Source organism: Apteryx mantelli, chromosome 4 (assembly GCF_036417845.1).
Source record: "Apteryx mantelli isolate bAptMan1 chromosome 4, bAptMan1.hap1, whole genome shotgun sequence".
Classification (NCBI taxonomy): domain Eukaryota; kingdom Metazoa; phylum Chordata; class Aves; order Apterygiformes; family Apterygidae; genus Apteryx; species Apteryx mantelli.
Window position 1 is genome coordinate 29,348,051 of NC_089981.1, and position 23,393 is coordinate 29,371,443.

The 23,393-nt window shown below is 38.7% G+C and overlaps 2 protein-coding genes across 8 annotated transcripts in view; both read left to right on the forward strand.

Annotated features, from left to right (window-relative positions):
- Positions 1-5,688, forward strand: part of IPO7 (importin 7) — a 39,458-nt gene extending 33,770 nt beyond the window's left edge. The window contains exons 24-25 of the mRNA XM_067296106.1: positions 175-291; positions 2,689-5,688. Coding sequence (XP_067152207.1) covers positions 175-291; positions 2,689-2,786 — 215 coding nt within the window. The 3' untranslated portion in view covers positions 2,787-5,688. The remainder of the gene's footprint in view (positions 1-174; positions 292-2,688) is intronic.
- A 2,626-nt stretch (positions 5,689-8,314) lies between these two features.
- ZNF143 (zinc finger protein 143) overlaps positions 8,315-23,393 on the forward strand; it is a 44,665-nt gene continuing 29,586 nt past the window's right edge. For 6 of the 7 annotated variants that reach the window (XR_010884074.1, XR_010884075.1, XR_010884076.1 and 3 more), the window contains exons 1-4: positions 8,315-8,395; positions 21,652-21,782; positions 22,580-22,672; positions 23,184-23,267. Coding sequence is in view for 4 of the 7 variants with exons in the window: in XM_067296108.1 (XP_067152209.1) it covers positions 21,659-21,782; positions 22,580-22,672; positions 23,184-23,267 (301 nt within the window). In the remaining 3 variants the exon portion in view is untranslated. The remainder of the gene's footprint in view (positions 8,396-21,651; positions 21,783-22,579; positions 22,673-23,183; positions 23,268-23,393) is intronic. The other variant, XM_067296109.1, reaches the window with a different exon arrangement.

Here is a 23,393-nt window from a genome sequence, read left to right on the forward strand (position 1 = left end):
GAGTGGACTTCTGGCAGGAAGGAAGAAGTGTAAGAGGTTGTATTAGTGTTTTTAAATTTCTTAAATTATGTAACCACAATGGGGTTGATCAGAATATTACTCTGATTAAAATGGCAGTGAGTTAACAAGTTTTGAGTTACGGAATATTTAATGACCATTTTCCTTCTCTTGCAGCAATTCAGAATCGTAACCCTGTGTGGTACCAAACTTTGACACAGGGTCTTAATGAAGAACAAAGAAAACAATTGCAGGACATAGCAACTCTGGCAGATCAGAGGCGGGCAGCACATGGTATTTTTCCCTCTTTATACTGTTAATTGCTTTTTGCTCTTTAAATGCTGTTCACGTGCTCAGGAATCACAAGACAAAAATGCTTATAATTCAAGTCTAATAATGTCTTCATCAAAGCAGAGTTGTTTTACACTTTAGAGACATTTGAAATCTCTAAGGTTGTCAGGTAATACAAAGGCTCAAGGCACAAATTGTATGCCATATGACAGATATGAGGAATAGTAGGAATATCTTAATGAAGTGACCCAGTAAGTAAAGGCATATTTGTCAGAATTGCATGGATTTGAAAACAATTGATTTTATGACATGAAGGTAGAAGGACTGTGTGTGGTATCAGACAAACATGTTAAGTGGCTGATAAATTATTTCCTGATGTGACCTAGGCCACCTGGGATAGCCAGTGATTCTATGGATGGGAAAATACCAGCTCATGCATGTAGTATCCATCTATAAAGACACATCATTCTGCTTATAAAATATTTCAGGTTATCATTCTTCAATACAGATATTACAGATTAAGGCTTTTAGATGCAGAAAAGGGGCAGATCTTTTTTCCTCATTTCTTTCCATTAGGCTTACCCTCAAACACCTGGGAAAACTATATATATGTGTGTGTGTGTATATATGTGTGTATGTATGTATATATGTATGTATAATTTATATGTATGTATGTATATGTATATGTACATATATCACTGTCTCTGAAGTCAAGCTGGGTTAATGGCTGAATTCTGAGTCAGTCATCTGTCCAGTCTCATATCCTGCTCCTTACTGAGCTATTCATACCAGATGTTTCAAAAGAGAAGTTCAGAAACCTTTCAGTAAAAAGATTGGTATTATGAATAATCATTTTATGAGTATTTTATGCCAGAGAACAGCCTAAATTACCTCACAAAGCTTTTAAATGTCCACAATGATCCACTTTTAATGGATATAAAATTCAGTCTCATTGCGATCCCTGTCAAGTTCTAGACACTGATGAGATTATACACTATTTGTGCATTTTCTGAAAAAGAACTTTCTTCATTTTTTTTCAGCTGCTTATTCATAGAGCAAGTTAGGTTCAGATTATGAAGGTTAACTTAAGCAACTAGATCCTTACAGGAAATACAGGAATTTATTATCAGAGCATATTGATACTCCATCTAGGCCACCTACCACACATGGGCACATCCTGTTAGAAGGATTTGGAATATAATTATCTCCCATTACTCTAGGTAATAAGAATTTTCATAAGCTAAGAGATTTTGATAAACTGGGGGGGGCAGGGAGTGGACAAAGGTGATGCTCCCCAGGTTCTCCCCCGCTTCCCCTCCGTGGCAACATTCTTCTATCTTGTTTCCGAAAAAACAGACAAAATGCAGATCCTCTAGATGGTATGAGCTGTCCTGTATCTCCAGAAAGAGAGAGATTGCAAATATGTCAAAGTAGGAGAAAAGTCTTAAATGGACTACTTTTTTCAGAGATAGGGAAAGATCATTTTGGAAAGGAAAAGCTAACAAGTGTTGTTATCTTGAGGGAACAACGTAACCCTTCTGCTATATGATCTAGACCGCAGTAAAGGTGGATGGAACTACACATTTCCATTTGCTCTTTATCAATCTGCTTTTGAGTTGTCTAACAGCTTGTAAAAAAACAAACAAACAAAAAAAACACCCCAGCCCTATAGTAATCCTTGCAGGACATAATATGTAGCTAGTAAAACCAGAGAGAGCTCAGCTATAATTGTTAGTTAGAGTGATGGAAATGTGGACTGTAAATGCCTAAAGGTCCTAAGGTTTGGTTGAAAATGAAAAGTGACAGACTTGGTGGTTTCTCTCAAAACTATGTTGAGTTATGTGGTTTAGTATCTCCAAACTATGCTTGGGTTTGGAGGGAATTTTAGTGTGTATCCAAATATACACTGAGCTATGGCATGTCATAGGTGGTGCTTTAGTTACTATTTCTGCTTATATTGTTGAATCCATATAGGAATGCTGAAAATTTAACTAATACCTATGTACTACTTTTTTTGTACATTTGTTCTTTTATTGATTTGACTGAAAAGTCTATCAGTGTTAATCAGAAAGCACTGTGCATCTGCTAGCTATTTTAGACATCCAACGTTTGTTTAGGTCCTGTCCTGAAATGTGAAAATTACATATTAATTCCCAAAAGCTAAAGTGTGATTTTTTTTTTTCTTTTTAAATATAATTTAATTTAAGCATAATTGTAACGATACTGAGAAACTTTGTAAATTCATTCTGTATGTTGGTGGGGCCTGCTGTGCTTCCACCCACTTTGTGGGTCCTGGTTGCTTTCTTGTGTTTTACACTGGGTAAAGCCTCTATCTCTGAGAGAATCAAAATACTATGCAGTCACAAAACTTTAATCTTTTTTTTGTTTGTTTGTTTTTAGAATCCAAAATGATTGAAAAGCATGGAGGATACAAATTCAATGCTCCAGTTGTGCCAACTTCATTTAATTTTGGAGGCCCTGCCCCAGGAATGAATTGAATTATCACTTTTCCTGCTACTGTGTGATTGTAGTGAAGAGCTTGTGTTCCTCCCAATAGTGGTTCCAGAACTGGTTCATGTTATCTACAGTTCACTCTAAACTAATTGATAAATAGATTGGACAAAAGCCCCAGAAGTGGGACCTGATCATGCAACCTAATACTGGAAAGCAAACCAGAGGTTTTTTTGAAGATAGGAAGAATCTGAATTTAAAGCTTCAAATGACACGCTTTGGAAATCTGAAATCAAGAGGGGATGTCATGAAGGCAGCTTTTCTTTTTCTGAGGAAAAAAATTGGCATGGGCTGCAGGACTATTTAAAATGTCTCATTTACAGTACAAGCTAGAAGGCAGACTTAATTTTTACACCTGTGGCAGTATGAGTATTTGCCCAATTTATTTCCCTTTTCTCCCTTCCTATTGGGTGTCTATTCTTTTAATGTAAATAAGATAAGGTAATCAGATAGCCTTACTTAATCTTCATCATTTCCATTTATCCAGATTGTTCATATGTAGAATATTGGACACTTAATGTAGCACTACATAACAGAAATCTGTAAATGAATTAGCACTTTCATATTGAAACAAGCCTGCTAGCCTATGTACAAAAATAGCAAAATGTTTGCTGTTTATTAAAAAAAAAAAAGGGGGGGGATGTATTGGGGAAAATAATTTCAAGTTATTAATTTAAAATGAACTAGCAGTTTTGTACCTGGTGACTTTGTGGTGCAGTCACCTCTGGTTGTGACTTGAATTCGGTTATGTAAAAAGGGGTTAGTGATATTTCATTGCTGCTAAAAAAAAAAAAAAGAAAGAAAGAAAAAGAAAAAAGCAACACCCTCTGTCTCCTTTGTTTTTCTTAAAGATCTCACTGTACAAGTGGAAATTTGGATACAAACATTTATTGTAAGCACTGAGAAAGTTACCTTCTCTGAAGCATGTAAATTAGATATTAAATTCTGCTCTTAAAGGAGTTGATTGAAGTATGTGGATGAAACATCTATATATGCAATCTATTAAGAAACAAAAACCAAAAAACTTAATTTGGCTAACCTGGGCTTGATCTATGAGTGCAGGGTTTTTTTCCCTAATTCTGCAGAACAATTAATGCTTTTTTTTCCCTGGCACCTCGTATTGCAGGTGCACTACTCTTGCATTTCATTCCCCCTCTTTTTTCACTCCCAGCATTAGCGTGCTGTTGTCTGCCTGATCCAGACAGTGTATTTGAAGTTTTGCCAATCTTTCATATTTGAAGCCACAATTTTCTTCCTTCAAAGTTGCTATAGTAACTAGTATTTTAGCTAGAGAGGCAAAATACAGTTCCCTCTGGGACCACTATCAAAACCACTGTATGAAGAAGCCAGCAGGGAGATGCTGTGAATGGGTTGGCTTAAGTGCCCCCTTTTTCTTTTCTGAAAGTATAAATCCATAGGTTTTTGATCTTGCCTTGAGATCATTGGTGTCAGGTCTTTTAAATCACATGGGTTTTTTTTGGTTTTTTTTTGGCTGTTTTTATATAAAAATGTCACCTGCTGTTACAATTGATATTAAACAAGCTACCTTAATTTAATGTAAGCCTCCAAAATTTAAATACAGGTTAAAAATAAACTGAGTTTATATCTGTAAAAAATGAAATGCACATATATATATTATGATACTCAAAATGCAGTCTTCAGAAAATTGGTTTGTGTGGTGTGTTTTTTTGCATCAGCAGAGTAGCAGGAATGTGTGGTTTGGGGTTTCCTTGATGAGTTGTCCAGCACGATTCCCAGCCTTCCATTTGTTACGCAGTTCCTAGTGCTTCTCTAGGCAAATATAACATGTTTTTCCAGTCGCTCCTCTCTGGACTGCCGTTCTTAGACAAATACATTTCCCTGCGCACAGAGTTCAAATGTGATAGACTAAGCCAGGACTGTAAATGCCATGTTGCCCTACCTGAATACCAAAGGGATACTTCAAAGCAAATTGTGGACTTAAAAGGAAGGATATTGCACCTGATGTGAAAAAGCGTAAAAATTAGCCTTGAACCTAAGTATCCATTATAGTAGTGGTATAAGCACCACAATAGTACTTTTGAATCGTTAGCTGACTGGCCAAGTACATATAGCAAAACTTTTTTTTTTTTTTTTTTTTTTTAATAAATGTGTAACTCATGAGCACATACATATGTACTCCGGCCTCAAGATAATCTCTAGACAAGGTTTTATTTTTGTAGAAAAGGTGACATAGGTACAGCAAGCATTTTCTTGTGCATTCCTTGACCTTGGAAAATGCCCCGTTTTACATAAATCATTTCTGATCATTTAACTTGTTCCATAAGTGCTTATCTCATTATGCTTCCCCAAAAATTAAGAGAACTTTTTAGGACAGATACTTTTGCCTCATGGTAGAAGACATGACAGAGCAGCAGGGAGAAGGCTGTATATACAAAACAGATGAGAAAAAAAAAAAGAGAAACTAACAATTTAGTGCCATGGTCATTTCTGGAACAGTTATATTTTTCAAGTCACCAGTCAAGGAAGAAATTTTATCTTGGTGTGAGAGGAATAGAGTCTTACTTCAAGGGTGCTTTTATGTGTTGCTAGACTGGTTAACAAGGAGCATCTTTTTTTTAAGAATGGAACTAGAACTTTGCTTTCCTTTGCTCCAAGAAATGTATTTATATAAATTGCAAAACAATTTTGCATTGTTGTTGGTGGTGATAGTGCATTTTGTGATGCAATATATCAGTTTCAGTGATACACTTCTGTCAAATTTAGAACTGATCTTCCTCCTGGAACTTGCACTTATCCAATTCCATTTTTCAAGGATAATGCAACTCTAAAGGAAGAGTTGGGAAATTTAAAGCCTCTGTTTTTTCTATTATGGAAGATCTCCTTGGATTAATAAACATCTAAAGCAAATCCTTATCTTCACTTATTTCAGTGTGTTGTTTTGAATGTAGCTGTATTCTTACAGTACATGGGAGTCCTTCTAGTTACTTAACTCTAAGATTTGTATTTTCCTCTCAAGTATTTCTTCAAGGAGAGATGTTAGGCACAACAAGAGTTCTCTTAACTGCTACTAACAAGTGTTAAATACAAAAGTCTAATGTTATGTATGATTTTTTTAATGTTGGCATGTTGGGTAAGTTTAATATTTTTTCCCCCTAGATAATTACTTCAAAAGATATTAACAGAGATAATACTGAAATATTAATTTGGTATAGTACAGCAAAGCTGTGTTCAAATCTCTTGTAAGTAACCTAGAATTACTGCAAGATTCAAGAAGCCTGCAATGGATTAATTACAGAATACCTGACGATAACATGTAGGTGTTTTTAACTGCCCTGTAATTGATCTCTTGATACCTGGTAATAAGTTTTACAGATTAAGTTGTATTATTCTAAAAAAGGTATTTGCTCCTTCTGTGACTATCAAGTCTTGCACTGAGAGTAGAAACATCATTAATCTTCTCAGTATCTTTATTTTTGCATGCTTCTGTCAAGTTCCTTTTCAGTCCTTCCTCATACATGTTTTCTGTTGCTAATCATTTTCATTTCCTGTGCCTGAATCTGTCCCCTTTTAACTCCCCTGAGATACTGCTCAGAAATGGTAAACAGTTTATATTTGGACCTCTAGGTGACTCTTCCTGTTCACCACCCTGATAAATAATTCCCTCCTTCCTCTGGAGTCTCAGCAACTGGGTCGATGCTCACAGACAACTCCAGTCACTTTGGGGGGAATCTGCAGAACAAGGCGTCGAAGTTGCCAGGTCCATAACAGACGTGTAAGAATCCCCTAAGGAATGACTGACACGATGCCTAGCTCGATAGTTGTAGACCCCTTTGTCTATGTACAGATTTTGATTTAACAGGTTTTGTTAAGTTCAGATATATTGGTCCAATTTTTTTTTTTTACGTTGAAAAGGCCTTACCAAGTCTCTCATGACTTGGTTCTTATCTTTGGTGTACGATCACCAGTATGTTCTGACTGGGTGAACTTCGGAAAATCTATGCAGCAGTGAGCATCTGATTTATTTTAAAAAATGTAGTCACAAAGAGCACTACAGTTCTGCATTTCTGCTCAATCCACTAGGTAAGTAATAACCTGAAAGCATTATAAAAAACTTTTTTGAGAAGAGCTTGGAGGCTCTATGTATTGTGCTGCTATGAACTGTAAAAATGAGAGTTGAGTTCCTTGAGCCTAGTTTTTCTCTTCCCTGTTTTTAGTGGTACCTTCCATGTACGTTCAACCATGCATCTTAAAAAGGTTCATTTTTCTGGTATTGTGTAGCCTGGTTATAAAGTACATTGCAATCAATGAGTAGTATTTCAACTTAATTGGCAAGTCATGGGTTTGCATAGTTTTGCTTTTTATAACCACACATTCTCAGATGTTGACACAAGAAATGGAAAAAGCAGTTCAGAATGGGAAACACTGAGTTGTAAGATCTGATGGATGCAACGCATAATCCTCTTGAAGTACGAGGGTGTTAGTAAACCCCAAATAGTTAGTTGTCTTTGGGTATTGCACTGCTGCTGGAGCTCAGATTAAATGGATGGCTTTAATTTGTATTTTGGGTGAAAGTTGTTCAATAAGAAAACATGAAACTACAGAAGAAAAATTGCTTGTTGTAATTGTTTGTGTATAAGGCCTCTTCAGGATTCATCTATTTTTGTCCGTTTCTACAACTGCAGGAACTTAAAACTGGTATTCTGGAGTTTCAGGCAAGAGATCCTAAATACTCTCAAATCTGTCATGTTCAAACAGCTCCTCGATAGTGTATTACTATGTCAGTGTTGACTGTTTACATTAATTTTGCTTAATCATTCAGCCACTTTTTTTTTTAAACCATCTACTGAAAAATCCTAATACCCTTTAGTTGGGCCATGACATATTTTTGTACTTAAAATCAGGTGAGGAAAAACGTATCCTCAAACGCTGCTTTAAAAACGGAGCCCTTATCTGCACGGGGCGGGCTGAAGTGGTGGCGGCAGATAATTCGCGGAGGGAGCCGGCCCCGGTCCCCGCAGGGCGCCCCGGAGCTCCGCGCACACGGCCGCCGGCGCCGCCGTGGTGCCCTTACGGGAGCGGCCGCCGCGGGGGCCGGGGCAGCTGCCCCGTCGGGCGGGCAGCCGGCCCCGCGCCTCCCCCTTCCCTCCCCGCCGCCACAGCCCGGGGACCCGCGGCGCCTGCCCGCCTCGCGGCGGCGCAGCCGGCGGCCCGCGGCGGCCTCCAGCGCCGCGGCCAGCGCCGCCGCTGGCTCCCTTCCCGGAGGAGGAAATGGCGCCCCGCTCCCTCGCTGACGCAGGAGCGCCTCACCTCCGCGGTACAAAATGGCGGCGGCGGCAGCCCCGAACCCAGCATAGCCGAGGCGCCATGAAGCCGCGAGGCGGGGCCCTGGGCGCCTAGCCAATGGGCGCTGGCGCGGGGCCTGGAGGCGGCCAATGGCGAGCGGAGGCGGTGACGTGAGGAGCGGCGCGGCCAATGGGAGGGCGGGGAGTGCTGGGTGCGGGGCCCGGCCGCGCGGCTCGGGGCGGCGCTGGAGCGGGCGGGCGCTGAGGCGGCCGTTTCCTGTCCTGGTGCATGGTGGTCGGACGGAGGAATTGTTGGAAAATTTCTCGGCGAGGTTAGTATATAAATGTGTTTTTACCCAGTGTGCCTTATTCTAACCACCGCCATCTCCGGCTGGGGCCGCCTCGCCGACCCGCCGGGCCGGGCCTCGCCCTGCGCGGCGCGCGCGGGGAGGCGGCCAGGGGCAGCGGGCGGGCGAGCGGGGGCAGCCGGGCAGCGCCGGCACCGACTGACACGAATAAAGCGGCGGCCGCGCCGCCCGCCCGCCGGCGCCGTGCGGCCCGGCCCTCCCCCTGCCCATCCGGCCCCGCGCCGCCGCCGCCGCCGCCGCGGGGGTCCCGGCGCGGCGGGCGGCCCCCGGCGCCCCCTCCCCGCCCGGCGGCGCCCCGGCGCTCGGGGGCGTCCGTTAGTCGCTGCGTCACGGGGGGGCTCGGGCGGGGCGGGGGGCGGCCGGGGGGGCGATGAGTGAGCACTCGCTGCTGGGCACACCTTCCCCCAGTCTGCTTTTATTATTATTATTATTATTATTTATTTTATTTCATTTTTGCCTGAAATCCCCATTTTCAAGAAGGCTAAATTCGCCAAACAGCATTCAAGGAAAAAACACTTGAGTGCCGAGCTCTCTCGCCCTAACAGATGAGGCTCGATGTAGACACGTTCGGGAAGGAATACTTCGCTATTCAAACGTGAACTTGCTTATTTTTAACGTTGCTTAGTGTAGTGGCACACACGTGGCTGTTGCTGTGCTAGCACAGACGAAGGTCCTTGCGCTGAGCCTGTGAAATGATCTATTTTAGTTCATCCCTCTCAACTCATCGAAATAGCATGCAAAATTATTTTAAATGCTTTATAACCTGTTCTCTCTTGCCATTTCCTTTTTGGAAAGCTTTTCTGGTCTAGAGCTTTTAATAGAACAAAAATAACTAGAAGATACTCATCTAGAAAATGTGTTTGCAGTAACCTAAAGATTTTTTCATTTTTTTTATAAGTTCGTTCTTGTGGTTCTTTTTTATCAAGAAAAAATGGTGTGCTTTCATGCAAGTTAAATATTCTTTAAAAAAAATCCATTTTTGCACCTGCACTTGTGTATAAAGTTATTTAAGGGTTTGTTTTGAATGGCCAAAGGCTTAAATTTGCCATTGTATACAGAGTGGTACTAGTACTTTTAACAAAACATATTCTTGTTTCCAGTGTTATAGAAGCTACAACCTTGCAGTCTTTTAAACAAAACATATTCTCCATCATAAAGTTTTCTCAAAATTCTGCTTCAGCTATGTTGTGAATCTGTAGTGCTTTAGAGGACTATATAGCAGACATTCCTGTCACAGTTTCAAGTTGATAGCACCTGGAAAATGAAATGTTTTTGTCTTAGTACTTTTTTCAAAGAGAAGGAGCATGTGTGTAGTATGTTTTATCTTTGTGTAAGTATACTTGCCATGCAGTTTTAGAATGGCAGAGTACAACGTAACCATCTTCTATGGCTTATTTCTTTGTATTTAATGCATTAAATTCTTGATCTTTCAAGCCGTTTATATGTCAGAAGCCATTAATTTGAATCACTAAAGAAAATGAAACTCAAGCATGTGTAGTCAAATAGTGTATGATTGTCTTGGTAATAAGTTGCAGTGTAAATGAGCTATGTAAAATAAACTTTTTTTTAGATGTATTTGAAGTTGATAACATAATTTACATAAATTATCCTCTTTATAGTAATAGAATAACATTATTTCTAGTGTCCCATCTATGCAAGATTTTCTTTGCTTTACATTGTCAAGCTCAAATAAAGGAAATGCTTAAGCAAGCGTAGAAGTTTACTTAACTGAAAAGTCATACAGACTTCACTGTGTGTCTTCATGTTTGTGTAGCATATAATACTTAAACATCAAAATATTTTTGCCATGAAGTGGTGTTCCCTTTTCAGAGATAATAAAATGATGAATATTCTCTCATAATAGGTGCCCAAATTAGGCCGGCTTTGTACATTTTTTTTTTTCTGGAATATTTCAAATCATACACTGCTTCAGTATGTCTGATCGCTGCTGCCCCGTGTTTTACTGTCCTCTACTAGGCAGGAGAAGGGAATTGATGGGAGTTTGAGCAGTGAGCACGGTCTGAACGGCAGGCTGCTGCCCAGGCCTTGCTCGCAGCTGCTTTACTGGTCCATGTGCTGCCTCCAGGCTGGCTTCCTGCCAAGAGGTTGTTCACATGCACAGAGGGATTAGGCTGAGGGTGCATCAACTAAGTTTGGTGGTGGTCGTGGTCTGTCCCTGGACACCCTCTTTTCTGGGCCTTCCTTAAAAGGTCAAACGTACATCTGTTACTTGACAGAGCTGAATTTACTGGATGCCTGGGAAAGATATTTAGAAGCATCAGAATGATTCATCTGACCTTCAGCCTGTTTTTGAGGGTCTTTGTTCAAGTCAGTAGCCAAAAAGGCAGCAGCCAATACTAAAGGGAGTTGGGATGTACCCCACAATGTGCCTAAGCCTATGCAAGGATTTGGGGGAATGCACTGCAGATAATGGCCAAGCTAATGTGTTCTCTTGGAAAAAAATGTTTGTCCTGGCCCTTTTAAACATACTGACAGAGCAGTGAACCCAGTGACACTATGTTAGTGAGGTAATGCAGTACCTGACTTGAGCCTGTCCCTTGGCCATCTGGGTACACAAAGCAATTTAGTAGCAAGTCCTCATAGCAAGGATGTAGCGGATGTTTAACTGATTAGAACAGATACTATACTGGTCCGATTGGACCATTGGTTAGACCGAGTAGGATAGTTCTTAACAGAATAGGCATCCTTGTGCGCCATTCACACTTTTGTAGTTAGCTTTTGTAATGAACAAATGGGTCTGAATTAAGGTTCAGTTAATTTTAGTAGTTAAGAAATTTGGAGTGTTCTTGCAGGCTTAATGTAATGGTCTCTTAAGATGTGTGTTGTTTTGCTTTAAAATAAAGCTGAAAATAAAACAGTTTGGACCTGGGCTGCTTCTCCCAGTATAACTGGGCTTCATTTAGAGTGCAGGATGTTGATCTTTCCTTGCTGTCACATGCAAGTCTTGGCCTTAGAGTTTTGGGTTAAAACATGCTCAGCATAGGTGGAGTCTTTGAGGAACATTGTTATTAAGCTCTGAGTCTTTAGTTGGCATGTGTGAAATTAATTTTGTTTTCCGAAGCTTAGGACTCAGCTGAATTTGGATGAGTTTCCACACACAAAACAACAGGCACATTCCTGATAATCAGGGCATCCCAGGCCAACCTTTGCTTGCCTTTCTTTGCTACTGGCTTTTGTCTTGTACTGTTGTATCTCTGTTCCACATTTCTGCAGTTCATCTACATCCTTTTCTGCTCTTTCCCCATTCCTAGCTGGTCTTTTTTTTTTCTTCTGTGCTGCAAGGAAATTTGTAGACCTGGCAAAGAGAACATTGAAACGAGTAGCCTGTTCATGTGCCCTGTGGCACAGGGGTGCCAACATATTGAAGGAAGGTTTCTGCTCAGCTTACGGATTCCTGAGATCGTGATCCTAACGGATGGATTCTCTTCTGGAATATGAGAATTTAGCCCTGAAACATGAGTTTCCATAAACTGAGATGCGTATGAGCATTGTTCTGAGGATGGAGTGAGAAGATCCGAGGGAGGTGCCTGTCCGTGCACATCGTATTTCCAGGGCAGGGGGGAAGGAAGCCTTCCGACATGAGCAGGTGTGTGCCTATTATGGCACAACTGGTGTCAATGGGGCTCCTGGAAAAGAGAATTAGAAGCAGCAGATCTCTGTAATTTAATCTGTTCTTAGGTGTACCTGCTCATGGAACCATGGGTTTGGTCTTTTTACAGTGTGCTTTGCGCACCAGGAGTTACTGATTAGTTACTCAAAAATTGAATTGGACTAAATTAGTGAATGCTTCCAGTGACTTGGTCTGCTAAAGTTTTCTGTGTTACACTGCTTTCTTAATCTTGTAGTGGGATTGTACTTTGGTCAAGCAAGACAGCACTTGCTAAATAACTGAAGTTCTCAGTTTTGAAGGGAATTTACAATTCCCTCAAGCTCTGCAGTATTCAAAGTTGACATCAAAATTACAGTTACAACTATTTACTGCTTCCCTCAGTCTGTATTTTTATTGTCTACTGAATGGTTTGTTCTATAAACTCTTGCTGAGGGAAAATTCTGTTTTCTGCTTAATGCTATTGGACTTCATTAGTGATGACAGACCTCTAGAATTGGAAGACAGTCTGTCTGTATTTGCAAGTTCATTGGTGTAGTCCATATCTTAGGTATATTCATACTCAGATAATATGGAATTGCACTCAATTTCTTAAAATATATTTAGATGTACTGTTTTTTAGCTTACATTCATAATCTGTTTTTTCAAATTAAGGATAAAGGTGGATAATTTGGAAGACTGTCTGATTAGTTCCTGAAATACAGATCATGGGCTAAAACACTACTGTTAACTGTCATGCCTAATACTGATGCTTCTGTAACGTAGTTATCAGATTACTAATTAACTCATATCACACAACACAACCCAGTCAAGATTCCCTATTTTGTTGGCTGTCTCAGCAAATTGAAGGATTTGAATGGTCAAAGCCAGTGTTAATTGTATTGGTAATTCAAACGGGACGCTTCTGTGAATTCTTGACAGTTATGAGACTAGAAGTCTGTTTGGCACAAAAGTAAAACACTGATAGAAATAGATTTTTTTTTCTTTCTTTCTTTTAACCAGAGAGAGGCATTTCTACTGATTTCTGGGAGTAATTTGAGCAGGATTTTGACATGTGTGTCATCTGGATGCCTTCTTTATCTAGCCAGTATTTTGTGTATATATATTTCATTGCAAAACCCCCCCAAAATAGTACATATACAAACACAGCGGTTCATTGGTTGATCAAGTTATTCACCTCTCTTTCCCACTTTGTGACTTCCTCAGGAAAAATCCACTTAGTACTAAATCTGTAGTGCTTTATTTCATTAACATGTGTGTTGAAAAATTACTGAAAAATTTTTTTAGCTTTCTGAATCATGTTCCAAGTTTTTCAGGTATAAAATGGAAAATCAGATGAGCTACCATAGTTCAGCTTTTTTCTGGTCTCAGAGCTACTACTCAGTTTCTGAGCCTGCACATTATTATTTATCCTGAGTTCTTTGACTAGTAAAATTAATTTATTAGCCTGCAACAGGTTTATTTATTTATTTATTTATAGAAAAGAACATATGCCTAAGCATTGGTAAAACAAGCTTGTCTGGGAAAGGGGAAATCTGTCTTAACTTTGAGCAAGGAAGACCATCTGACTTCAGAGAGGTTGGCTGGCCTGTTTTGCTAGATGGATTTACATTGCTGCTATTCTTATATGCCTGTGGACCATTCCGTGCGTGCCCACAAGTATTCTGAATGATACATAGGTGTCTTCAGTCTCATTTGAATTTGATGTTTTAATAAAGATTATATGCCCTCTCTCAGGCTGTATATGTTCAGCAGTATAGTAAGAATAGCTGTCTCATTAGTGTATTGATCATTGACCAGCAGCATAGTATACTTTTCTGTACTTCTGTAAAGCTTTCAGAATTGTGGTTTATGCACCCTTGCAAATGATGCTGTATTTTTCATGGATCTCAATTACTTGTTACCTTTCATGAAGGATTTTTGGAATCTGATCTCTCAGAAAGTCTTCCAAAATCCATTTCAAATCTCTGGCTCAGGAAGCCATGCTGGTCAATTGGGATAGTTACCTAGAAGCGGTACTGTTGTAATAGTGCCACCTAAGGCAAATATAATCATTGAACTAAGCATTTGCTGGTGAGGTGCACATACCAGAGCTGTACCATGAGTTTAGTTACTTTTCTGTCAGCACTGACAATTAATGTAGTGATAGAACTACTCTGATCTGCACTGATTAACCAGTAATTTCTTTGTTCTCTAATATGTTCAAGAAAGGTGTGAAGTAAGTAGTCTAATTTTGGGATCAACCTGATTCTTCTCCACATGCGTAGGACATCTCTGTGGGTGGGTGGCTTTCTGATCTGCCTGCTTTCTCTTAAATGCCACATATTTGAAAATCATAGCATTCTCAGCACTGCCACAGTGTAAAACTGCACGTAAATGTGTTATGTCATATTGGTTAGAATGAAGACTTGTAAATGTTATTTTTTGCACTGGTTAATTCTGTTATTTTTTGATAAAATGCAAGCACTGACCACTTGCAATGCTTGTACATTTATATTTAGTAGGTGTGATTCACAATGTAAACTGAATATATGGTGAAGTCTTTGCAGGGATAAAAAAGGCAGCTGGAACACAGAGTAATTATGTGGGCTTAAACGCAGTTCTCAGTGCTCACACAGAAGTCAAAAGATTTGCATTTGATTATGGCAGTGATAAATATGATCTTGCATTTTTATGTTACTTGTTAAGAGATATCATAGACTGTGGTAATTAATTTGTCTTGAACTACATCATAACTAAGATTCATCTTTTGTGGAACAGAAAGGTTGAAATACTGCAAAAAGAGTATGGAGTCCAGAGTCTGCCTGCAAGCCTCTGCTTTGGGTGACATGAGTCTTTGCAGGCTAGCTGTGCTGCCTGCCATTCAGAGTGTGAATATCATGCTTATGCACTTGACAGTGCCATCTGTCCTGATTAGGCTCCTCTTCAGGGCCAGGGTTAGAGTCTGCAATTTATAATTTGCTACACTTCTTCGCTATCTAGAAAATAATTATGTAATATACTACTAAACTGCATATCTCCACCTTCTTTAATGACCAGTCTATCTGAACCCAACTGTAGTTGCCAGGTTCTTTAGTAGAGGTTTTTGGTTTGGATTTCAGCCTTGTTTCCATCTTACACAGTGGGTAATTGGTGTAATGTGATGGGAATTGCTGTTTAATTAGGCTTTGGTAGCCTTTACAAGAACTAGAAAAAATATAGTAAAAGACATTAGGGCTATAGAACAAAGCACTCAGAAGTTGGGAAATGCCTAATGGTAAGTAGTTTGTTGTGTATATTCACTAAAAGTGAACCTGACCTCCTTGGGTTCATAGTGAGAAATCCATGTCTCACTCAGTGCACTGGTAAAATACTGAAAGAGGTAAGGGCTGTTGGAGGAGAAAGAAATCTATGTCTCATTCTGAAGCATTTGAGCAAAGCATCCGCAGGATCTGGATTTCATTTCTGACCCTGTTACCAATTTCCAGTGTAATACTGAGAAAGATTATCATACAGGTACATATAGGAACAGAAGTAAGGTTTTAGCGTTAGTTCTGCTATGTCTCTGTTTCTGAGCTTACAGCTGTCAAATGATTTTGTGCAATTGGTAAACCATATTTAGGTCCTCTAACACAAACTTTTTCTGTGCAAGTCAGTAAATTATCAGTTGTCATTTTCTGCATTGAGACCTGGGAGACTGTAATGCAAATGAATTGTAAATTGATGTGTAATTAACCAGAATGTTAACTATAGGTACTAATTTTGATTCTTCACAAATATTTGTTCCTGAAGGTCCCTTTTGGAAATTACTGTATTGATATTTGCAATCATATCAGCTGTTAAGGACTGTAATGCAGCCAATATATAATTCAGATAATTGTTTCAGTGTGCAGACATGCTTGCACTGATTCAGGGATCCATTTTGTCAAATGTAAGGAATGCAATTTTCTAAAAATCTTTAGTGAAAGTTAAACCAGTATTGTAGGGAAAGTATTGTAGGGTTATGTGGCATTTGCCATTTTACTTTTTTGAATGTTTTTTATTTGTTGTTTTTATAAGTTTTATAAAATTACAATATTTTTGTACATTAATGGAAGTATGTTTTAAATAAAAGTAATATTTGTTTTCAAATGAAATAAATGGATATTATTTCAAAATTCTCAGTGCTGTCTGCGCCAGGAGGGAGAACAATCAGAGATTTGCTTAGTGTTTGGAATAGTTTTTTTTTCCTGACTTTTGCCTCTTTTTTCTTCCTGCATATGCTAGATTTTTTTTTCCTTTTTTTCCCCCATGTATATTATTACTGCAAGTTTTCTTCTGTGGCTTCTGTTACAAACTTTATTTCCTATTAATCATCCTCTTAAGTGTCATCCTTTTTTTTTTTTCTTTGTCCAACAAAAAAATGGTATGGTCATTTTTAAAATGCCAGCTATTTTTCATCTGTTACTTGCCGTGTTCTCAACTACGTAGGGTCCCCTCATGCTGTCCTCTCAGCTGCCTGAGTTCCCAAGTGCCCAGAACTCCGTTTCTGTTCCATTGCAGCATGCCCTCTACTAGCTCTTGCTTTTCTTTTCAACTGCCTAAATTGCAGCTGCTGTTCTATAGCTGCTTGATTGCTAGTTTTCCGCTGTCACTCCTCTGTTTCCAGCAGCTATATCTAGTTTGCATAAAAACTTCTCCGTTAACAATTCATCTTTTCTCCAAAACAAGCAACAGCACCTGAAAGACTCTGCTGTTTGCTTGAGTATTGGTGGAAGGAAAAATACAAGTTAGTGCTCTCCAGACAGGCAACTTCATGAAAAATCCTGCTTTTCTTCCCCCCAAAGTTTCTGAGTGTTTAGAACCTAACAGCATATTTGAGTTTGCAGTTTTTTGTGCTTTGGCAGGAAGGGGATACTTTTTTTTTTAATAAAAAGTTGCACCAATGTACCATAGTGCGTGACATATTTTTTCTATCAAAGTTGTCCTGGACTGTTACATTTCTGTGAAGCTTTTGCCAAAAAGCATTATGAAGTCAATAGCACATGTCACTAACTCACTGCTTTTGCTTCCTAACTAGCAGCGCAAGGCTTGTTTCAGCATCACTTCTTGAGGCTGGCTGTTGCTTCCTTCTCTGTCAGACCCTGCTTTACAGTTCAGCATTTTTTTCATATTTTAATCAATGCTTTCTGTCTCAGGCTGATTTTTTTCTTTAGAAAATGTTTTAACCATTAAAAATAGTAAGATTTTCTCTTTGTGAGTACCATAGGAATATTTCAGTGATTGATCATGTCAGGAATGCAGTATGTATTACTGTCCTTGTGAAAGTCTTCCCAAATATCATCAAGTTACATGCCTTTGCAAATTGCAAGTTGTACATGATCTATGAAGATCTGCAGGAGTTCACCAAGTTGAGCCTCAGGTTCTTGCTTCAGTGAGTACCTTATGACCAGGGCTGTACTTGTGTCTTTTCTCTAGGACAGCTCTTGAGATCAACCAGAATACGCATGCATCAGTCTTGTTGAACAGCCATATAGACCCCAGACCAGGCTTCGTATATTTTCCTAAAAACAGCTGCTTTCAACAGCTTTTTGACTTATGAGGTGCAATATTAGAAGTGGGTAAAGGAAATCCTTCTCTCCAGGTTCTCACTGACTAAACTCCTGGCAGACAGGTTTAAAGGGAAAACTTAGTGATGCAAATGCATGGAAATAAAAGCTGTGAGGTGGATTAGGAGAGGAAGCTGGTGAGATTTGGGTTGGAGGAAGGGTGAAGACAAATTTATTGGAAGCGGGGGAGAGAGCAGTCTATAAGCCAGTTAGCAGAAAAGGGAGAGAAAAAATGACTCAAGATGATGAGGTAAGGGAGAAGACCAAGTCTGATCAAAGAGACTGGCTTTATAAAAGCAAGGTGAATGAAGAAAAATATAATAGGCTGCTGGATTTGCAGAGCGATGATAGATGATGTACCAACAGCATGGTGATACTGTTCTAAATCTATGCAGTATCAAAACGGTCAGATAATCATAGGCTCATAGAATAGTTTAAGTTGGAAGGGACCTCCAGAGGTCATCTAGTCTGACCCCAGCTCAAGGCAGGTCTAATTAGACCAGGTTGCCCAGGGCTTTGTCCAGCTGAGTCTTGAACACCTACAAGGATGGAGATGCCATAAACTTTCTGGGTAATCTGTTCCAGTGTTTAACTGCCCTCATAGAAAAAAAAGATAAGATAATGGTACTGTAGCAGCAATATCTGTAAAACATTTTCTCTGCGCTAGCCTGACCCAGTTTTGAACAACATAGGCCCACTCTACATCTGCCTTGGATCTCTCCTCATTGTCTTCCTCAGAGCACATAGCGCTATCTTCTCCGGTGAGGAGGATGAAGAGAGGCTGAGTGTGAGCCACACATCCTGCTTTGGCTGAAGGCCCTCCTTTCCCTGCCCGCAGCGCTGCACTGCATCACAGAGGAGCAAGCGAAGGCTGGGGTTTTGCCATCTGAGAGGCTCCCAGTGCCGCTCTGCTGCAGGCTCCACTGTGGGTGGACAGGTCTGAACAGATCTGAACTCTTTCCTCCTCTCATCCATGAGATGTGTGTGTTATTTTATATTGGTATCATGAAAAATTCCAGTTACTTTGTGCATCACCATTTTAAGGAAACATCAAGGACTGTCTTGAGAGAAAGAGGCAGGAAGGCGAGAGGCAATGGTGTAATGAAGACATAGATCAGACCGGCAGTGAGGGCAAACTTGGGGACTAGTTGCACAAGGAGTTGGAGGGGGAAGAGGAATATTCTGGATTACTTTGACAAGAAGGATGGGATTATATTTGGGAAGGGGGACTTCCTGGAAATTTGGTACTATAGTAGGACTGGCTGAAGAAAGAAACTGGTACTTGGAGAAGGAATGGAGTTGGGGATAAGAAGCTAGTGGAAGGAAGGAGGATTGGGAGGAAGAGAGATTGGAAGGGATGATGTGAAAGGTGTCAGAATTGGGAGAAAACGGCAAAGCAGTGTGTGTCAGTGAGAGGACATGCTCACTCGGAGCCTGGAATAAAGGAAAGTGCTGAACACTGTTCTGGTGAATGGAGCGGTTCACTCTGATTTTTCACAGTGTGCAATGAGTTATTAATCTGCCACACTACAGTAAGAAACACTAAATAATTGAAACAAATACTTTTACTCCTTTGCCCCTTGAATTCATCTTGCCTTAGATTTCTTTTTTCCCCCGAAATAGCCATTGACTCAATTTGTTCTGCTTTTGACTATTTTGGGACTTTGCTATTGTCTAAGAGTTGACTATCTCCCTCTACCCCCCAAAGTGGAGAGAAGAGGCATAAACTCTGGAGGAAGGCCATTATTCTATTTTAAAGGCAAATAGCATATTAAAGATGTTGTAGGCTTTTTAAAAGATACTTTGCTGAAGAGAGGGAATGCTCTAAAGTAGACCAGAGCTGAAGGCCTTTGAGTTCCAGTCCCTGCTAGAATTATTTCAAAACTTGAGTTCTGGTCAAAAACAAATACTATATAGCATTCCTTCTCCAATATATAAAATGGTCTAGCTAGGAAGTTACTTGTCCAGAGTCACTAAGTAGGAGATGACAAAGCAAGGAGTTGAACTCAAGATCTCTTATGTCTTAGTACAATTCCTTGTCCCTTAGGCTATACTGTCTGAAAGAATGTAGCTCTTTCATTTTCCTCAGAAACACCTAGTATGAATGCTGTTTAGTCTGAATGGCTTCTCTGCACTGGATGTTTTTCTGTTGTATTACATATCTTTTAGAGACCTCATTTTCTATAAAAGCTACTTTTCTTGAAAAGTATGCTGAGAACAAGAATTTCCCATCTTCCCTTGGATATAAAAAATCTCTCTTGCACCTGTTTTGTATTTTCTTTCCACTTTATCTGCATCTTCTCTTTGATGCTCAAAGTTGTTCAGGGTTCAGATTCTCTATTTCAGACCTGTTTCTTTTCTCCTTAATGTTCTAGTTAGATATTACTTAAGATTTTAATCTTCGAAGGCACATTTCTTACTCAGTTGTGTATTGATCATTGGTGGTGTTTTTTTTCTTGCACAATGTTCAAAGTAACACATGAAAAGAATAGCTTTTCTAAAGGGAACTTAAAGCTATTCCTTCCACTTTCTTTATTAAACTATATGTATTCCATTAACTGGAAACTTAACAGTTAACCAAGCTGTCGATCATATTCTTATACATGCCAAGGTGACTTAGAGTCCAGGTCTACTTTCAAGAAGTAATGTGGATACTTGATATAACATCACATTAAAAGTTAGTTGGGCTTGTAAGTTAGTGATATGTTTGCCTTGTGCACCGCATTCAGGTTTAGAGTTACTTGAGATAAGGACAATAATAGAGCTGCAGCAGCTCAGTGTGGGCTAACTTGCTCTGCTGAGACTAAGAGACTGCTGTAGCTGTCCGCCACTCTAGGAAATGCAATCTGCTCTGAAGTCACTTGGACATATTCTGTAAATATTATTTGGATATAATTTTCAATTTGGCAGTACTGAATTAATGTACTGAACTTTTTAAACACTGCAGGCATTCTGGAGTATATAAATGATCTAACTGTGTTTTGGTTATTTTCTAGTTTCAACTTAATGAGCATGAGTTTCTCAGTGGTCTGTGAGACTGTTAATGAATTGCTCATCCAAAGGCATATTTCCAGACCGTCAAGGCTAAAAATAGTTTAGTTATTCAGAAATTTAACAGCAAATAGTTTAAAATTGTTCCTTTCAGCCTTGGGTTACAAAACAGTAGATCATAGAACCATACTAAGATTAAAGTCTGGATTGTTTATCTGTAGCCTTTTTGTGAGATTATCTAAACTACTTCTTACTGTAAAAAAAACAAACCTGTTGACTGAGGAAATTTGGGGAAAAAAGTTGTGTTTAATGCTGCATAGCCTAATCACAGTTCCATGTGGCTTTTTTGTTTCTTTATATCCACATATTTCTGTATATGATTTTAACTAAAGGGCTTGCAGAACTCAGTGACTCATTTTTTTTATATCTATGATGAAAGCCAACATCTGAGTTAGCAGAATGCAATGTTTTATATTTCCTTTATAGCCTCTTAATCCAGTAGTACTGAAAGCTATCAACAGCCTTTTAGATTCAGTAGACTTCTTAATATCCCGTAGTGAAACATTTCTGAGGAAAAAAAATCATAGCCAGTGGGATGGCTATATCTGGTTCTATCAGAAACAGAAAGTTGTAACTCTCACTCACCAATCACTTTCTTGTTTTCTTATTAGCACATTTTATCATGAAGTACATTACTATTTTCTAGCTGGTACATTTTCTTTTATAGAACCTTTCCTGGGTTCATATTTGACTGAAATCTAAATGTGGCTGATGCACTTACAATTTAGCAACTGCTACCTGAAGTTCTTAAGAGCTTAGTCAACTGAGGTAATAAAAACGGACATGTCAAATAACTTTTTTTTCTTTGAACTGCTTTCCAGATAAGTCAATCACTCATTGCATCATCTTTATGAAGAAGGCAACATAAAATATCTGTAACTGTTACATAAAAATATAATTAAACTTGGATTGTCTTTAACTAGTTCTAGTTCTATATTTGAATTGTTTATGTTTTGTGAATACTTTCTTTCTAGGTAGACGATGTTATTAGCTCAGATAAATCGAGACTCTCAGGGAATGACTGAATTTTCTGGAGGAGGAATGGAGGCCCAGCATGTGACTCTTTGTTTAACAGAAGCTGTAGCTGTGCAAGGTGAACATTCAGGTTAAAATATCTCTACATCATTGTGTCTCTTCTGTTCGAAATTCAGATAAATCTCTCAAAATGCATGTAATGTATTCTAAATGAAGAATCTGGCACAAATCAGCAAATTATTCTTAGTTAGTTGAGACTGATTAAGTTCATTAGTTTAATTCTGAAACTAAGTGATCTCTTAATTAAAGTAGCAGAGCACAAATGTGCCAAAATAGGAACCATAAAATGTGACTTTATTTCAGCGTAGTTTTACTGTTTTATGCTTTGTAACTTCAGTTTACATCTAAGTATGTATTAAACTAGTTGGGCTTTCAGATAAATTGGTGATTTAGGATTGGTTTACATTTTTATGTTTTCTGACACTTCATATGTGATTTTAAGTAATAAAACGTTTTTCCTAATTCTGTATTTTATTCTAAATGTTTTTGTATTTATTAATGACAGGTAGCAGTGCACAAACAAAATCATTGATACAAGTATATATCATGGTTTCACTTTTGGGACTCATGACCTAATTAATATTTGTCCTAAAACCTCAATTTTGTAGTTATTAAATGGCATTCTCACTGTTTTACTTAAAGAAAATTAGATTTTATCTGTCATGTTTATAGAGCAAAATCTTTAACATGTGACCCTAGTGTATTTTAAAGATTTAAAAAAACAGAAAGCAAATAAGAACTGTTACTTACCACTGTTTCTAAAATCATTATGTTTTAAGGAGATGTCATAATTTTTGGAGGTGCTTAAATTGTGATTTTTAAGGTTAGATGCTGGTAATAGCGTATATGAACTTTTTTCCTTACTAGATGGTGACAACTTAGAAAACATGGAAGGTGTAAGTTTGCAAGCAGTTACCCTTGCTGATGGCTCTACTGCTTACATACAGCACAATTCTAAAGGTAGGTAAATGACTAAAAGTTGATTTGTCTTAACACTGTTTCCCTCTTTTAACCATCTCTTTGGGTTGTAAACCCCTAAAGACAGGGAAAATCTGTTTCTCATGTTTGTACGATGCTTATGAAGCTCCAATTCCAACTGGGATATTAAAGTAACACTATAAAATAAATATTTATTCCTGATACTAATAGGAGGCAGGTATCAAAAACAGAACGTAAGTCAACCCAAATGAGATGATATTTACATTTCAAAACAAACATTCTGCACACTGGATAGGGCATAGAGTTTTTTTACATGAGGTATATTTACTTCAACTATCAGACCTTTTGCCATTTTTTTGATCCTAGAATTTTAAAACCTTTGCTATATAGTCATACTGTGCTTACTCTTCCCTAAACATTATTTCTCTGTGATTTTTTTACTGACATTTTAATCCAGGAGTTATCACCTATCTGTTTAAAGTGTGATGTGTCATACAGAATATTTTTTTAGGAGTCTAATGATGTATTTCAGATGGTAAATTAATGGATGGCCAGGTGATTCAACTAGAGGATGGTTCTGCTGCCTATGTTCAACATGTACCCATGCCTAAAAGTAGTAAGTGTAATAATACAAGAAGTATACTTTAAAATACTGTATTATTGGTAAATATTTATATTAACTAATAACCTGTAATAGTTTGATTTCTTATTTTAATGCAAACAATCTTGAAGAGATTTAGGT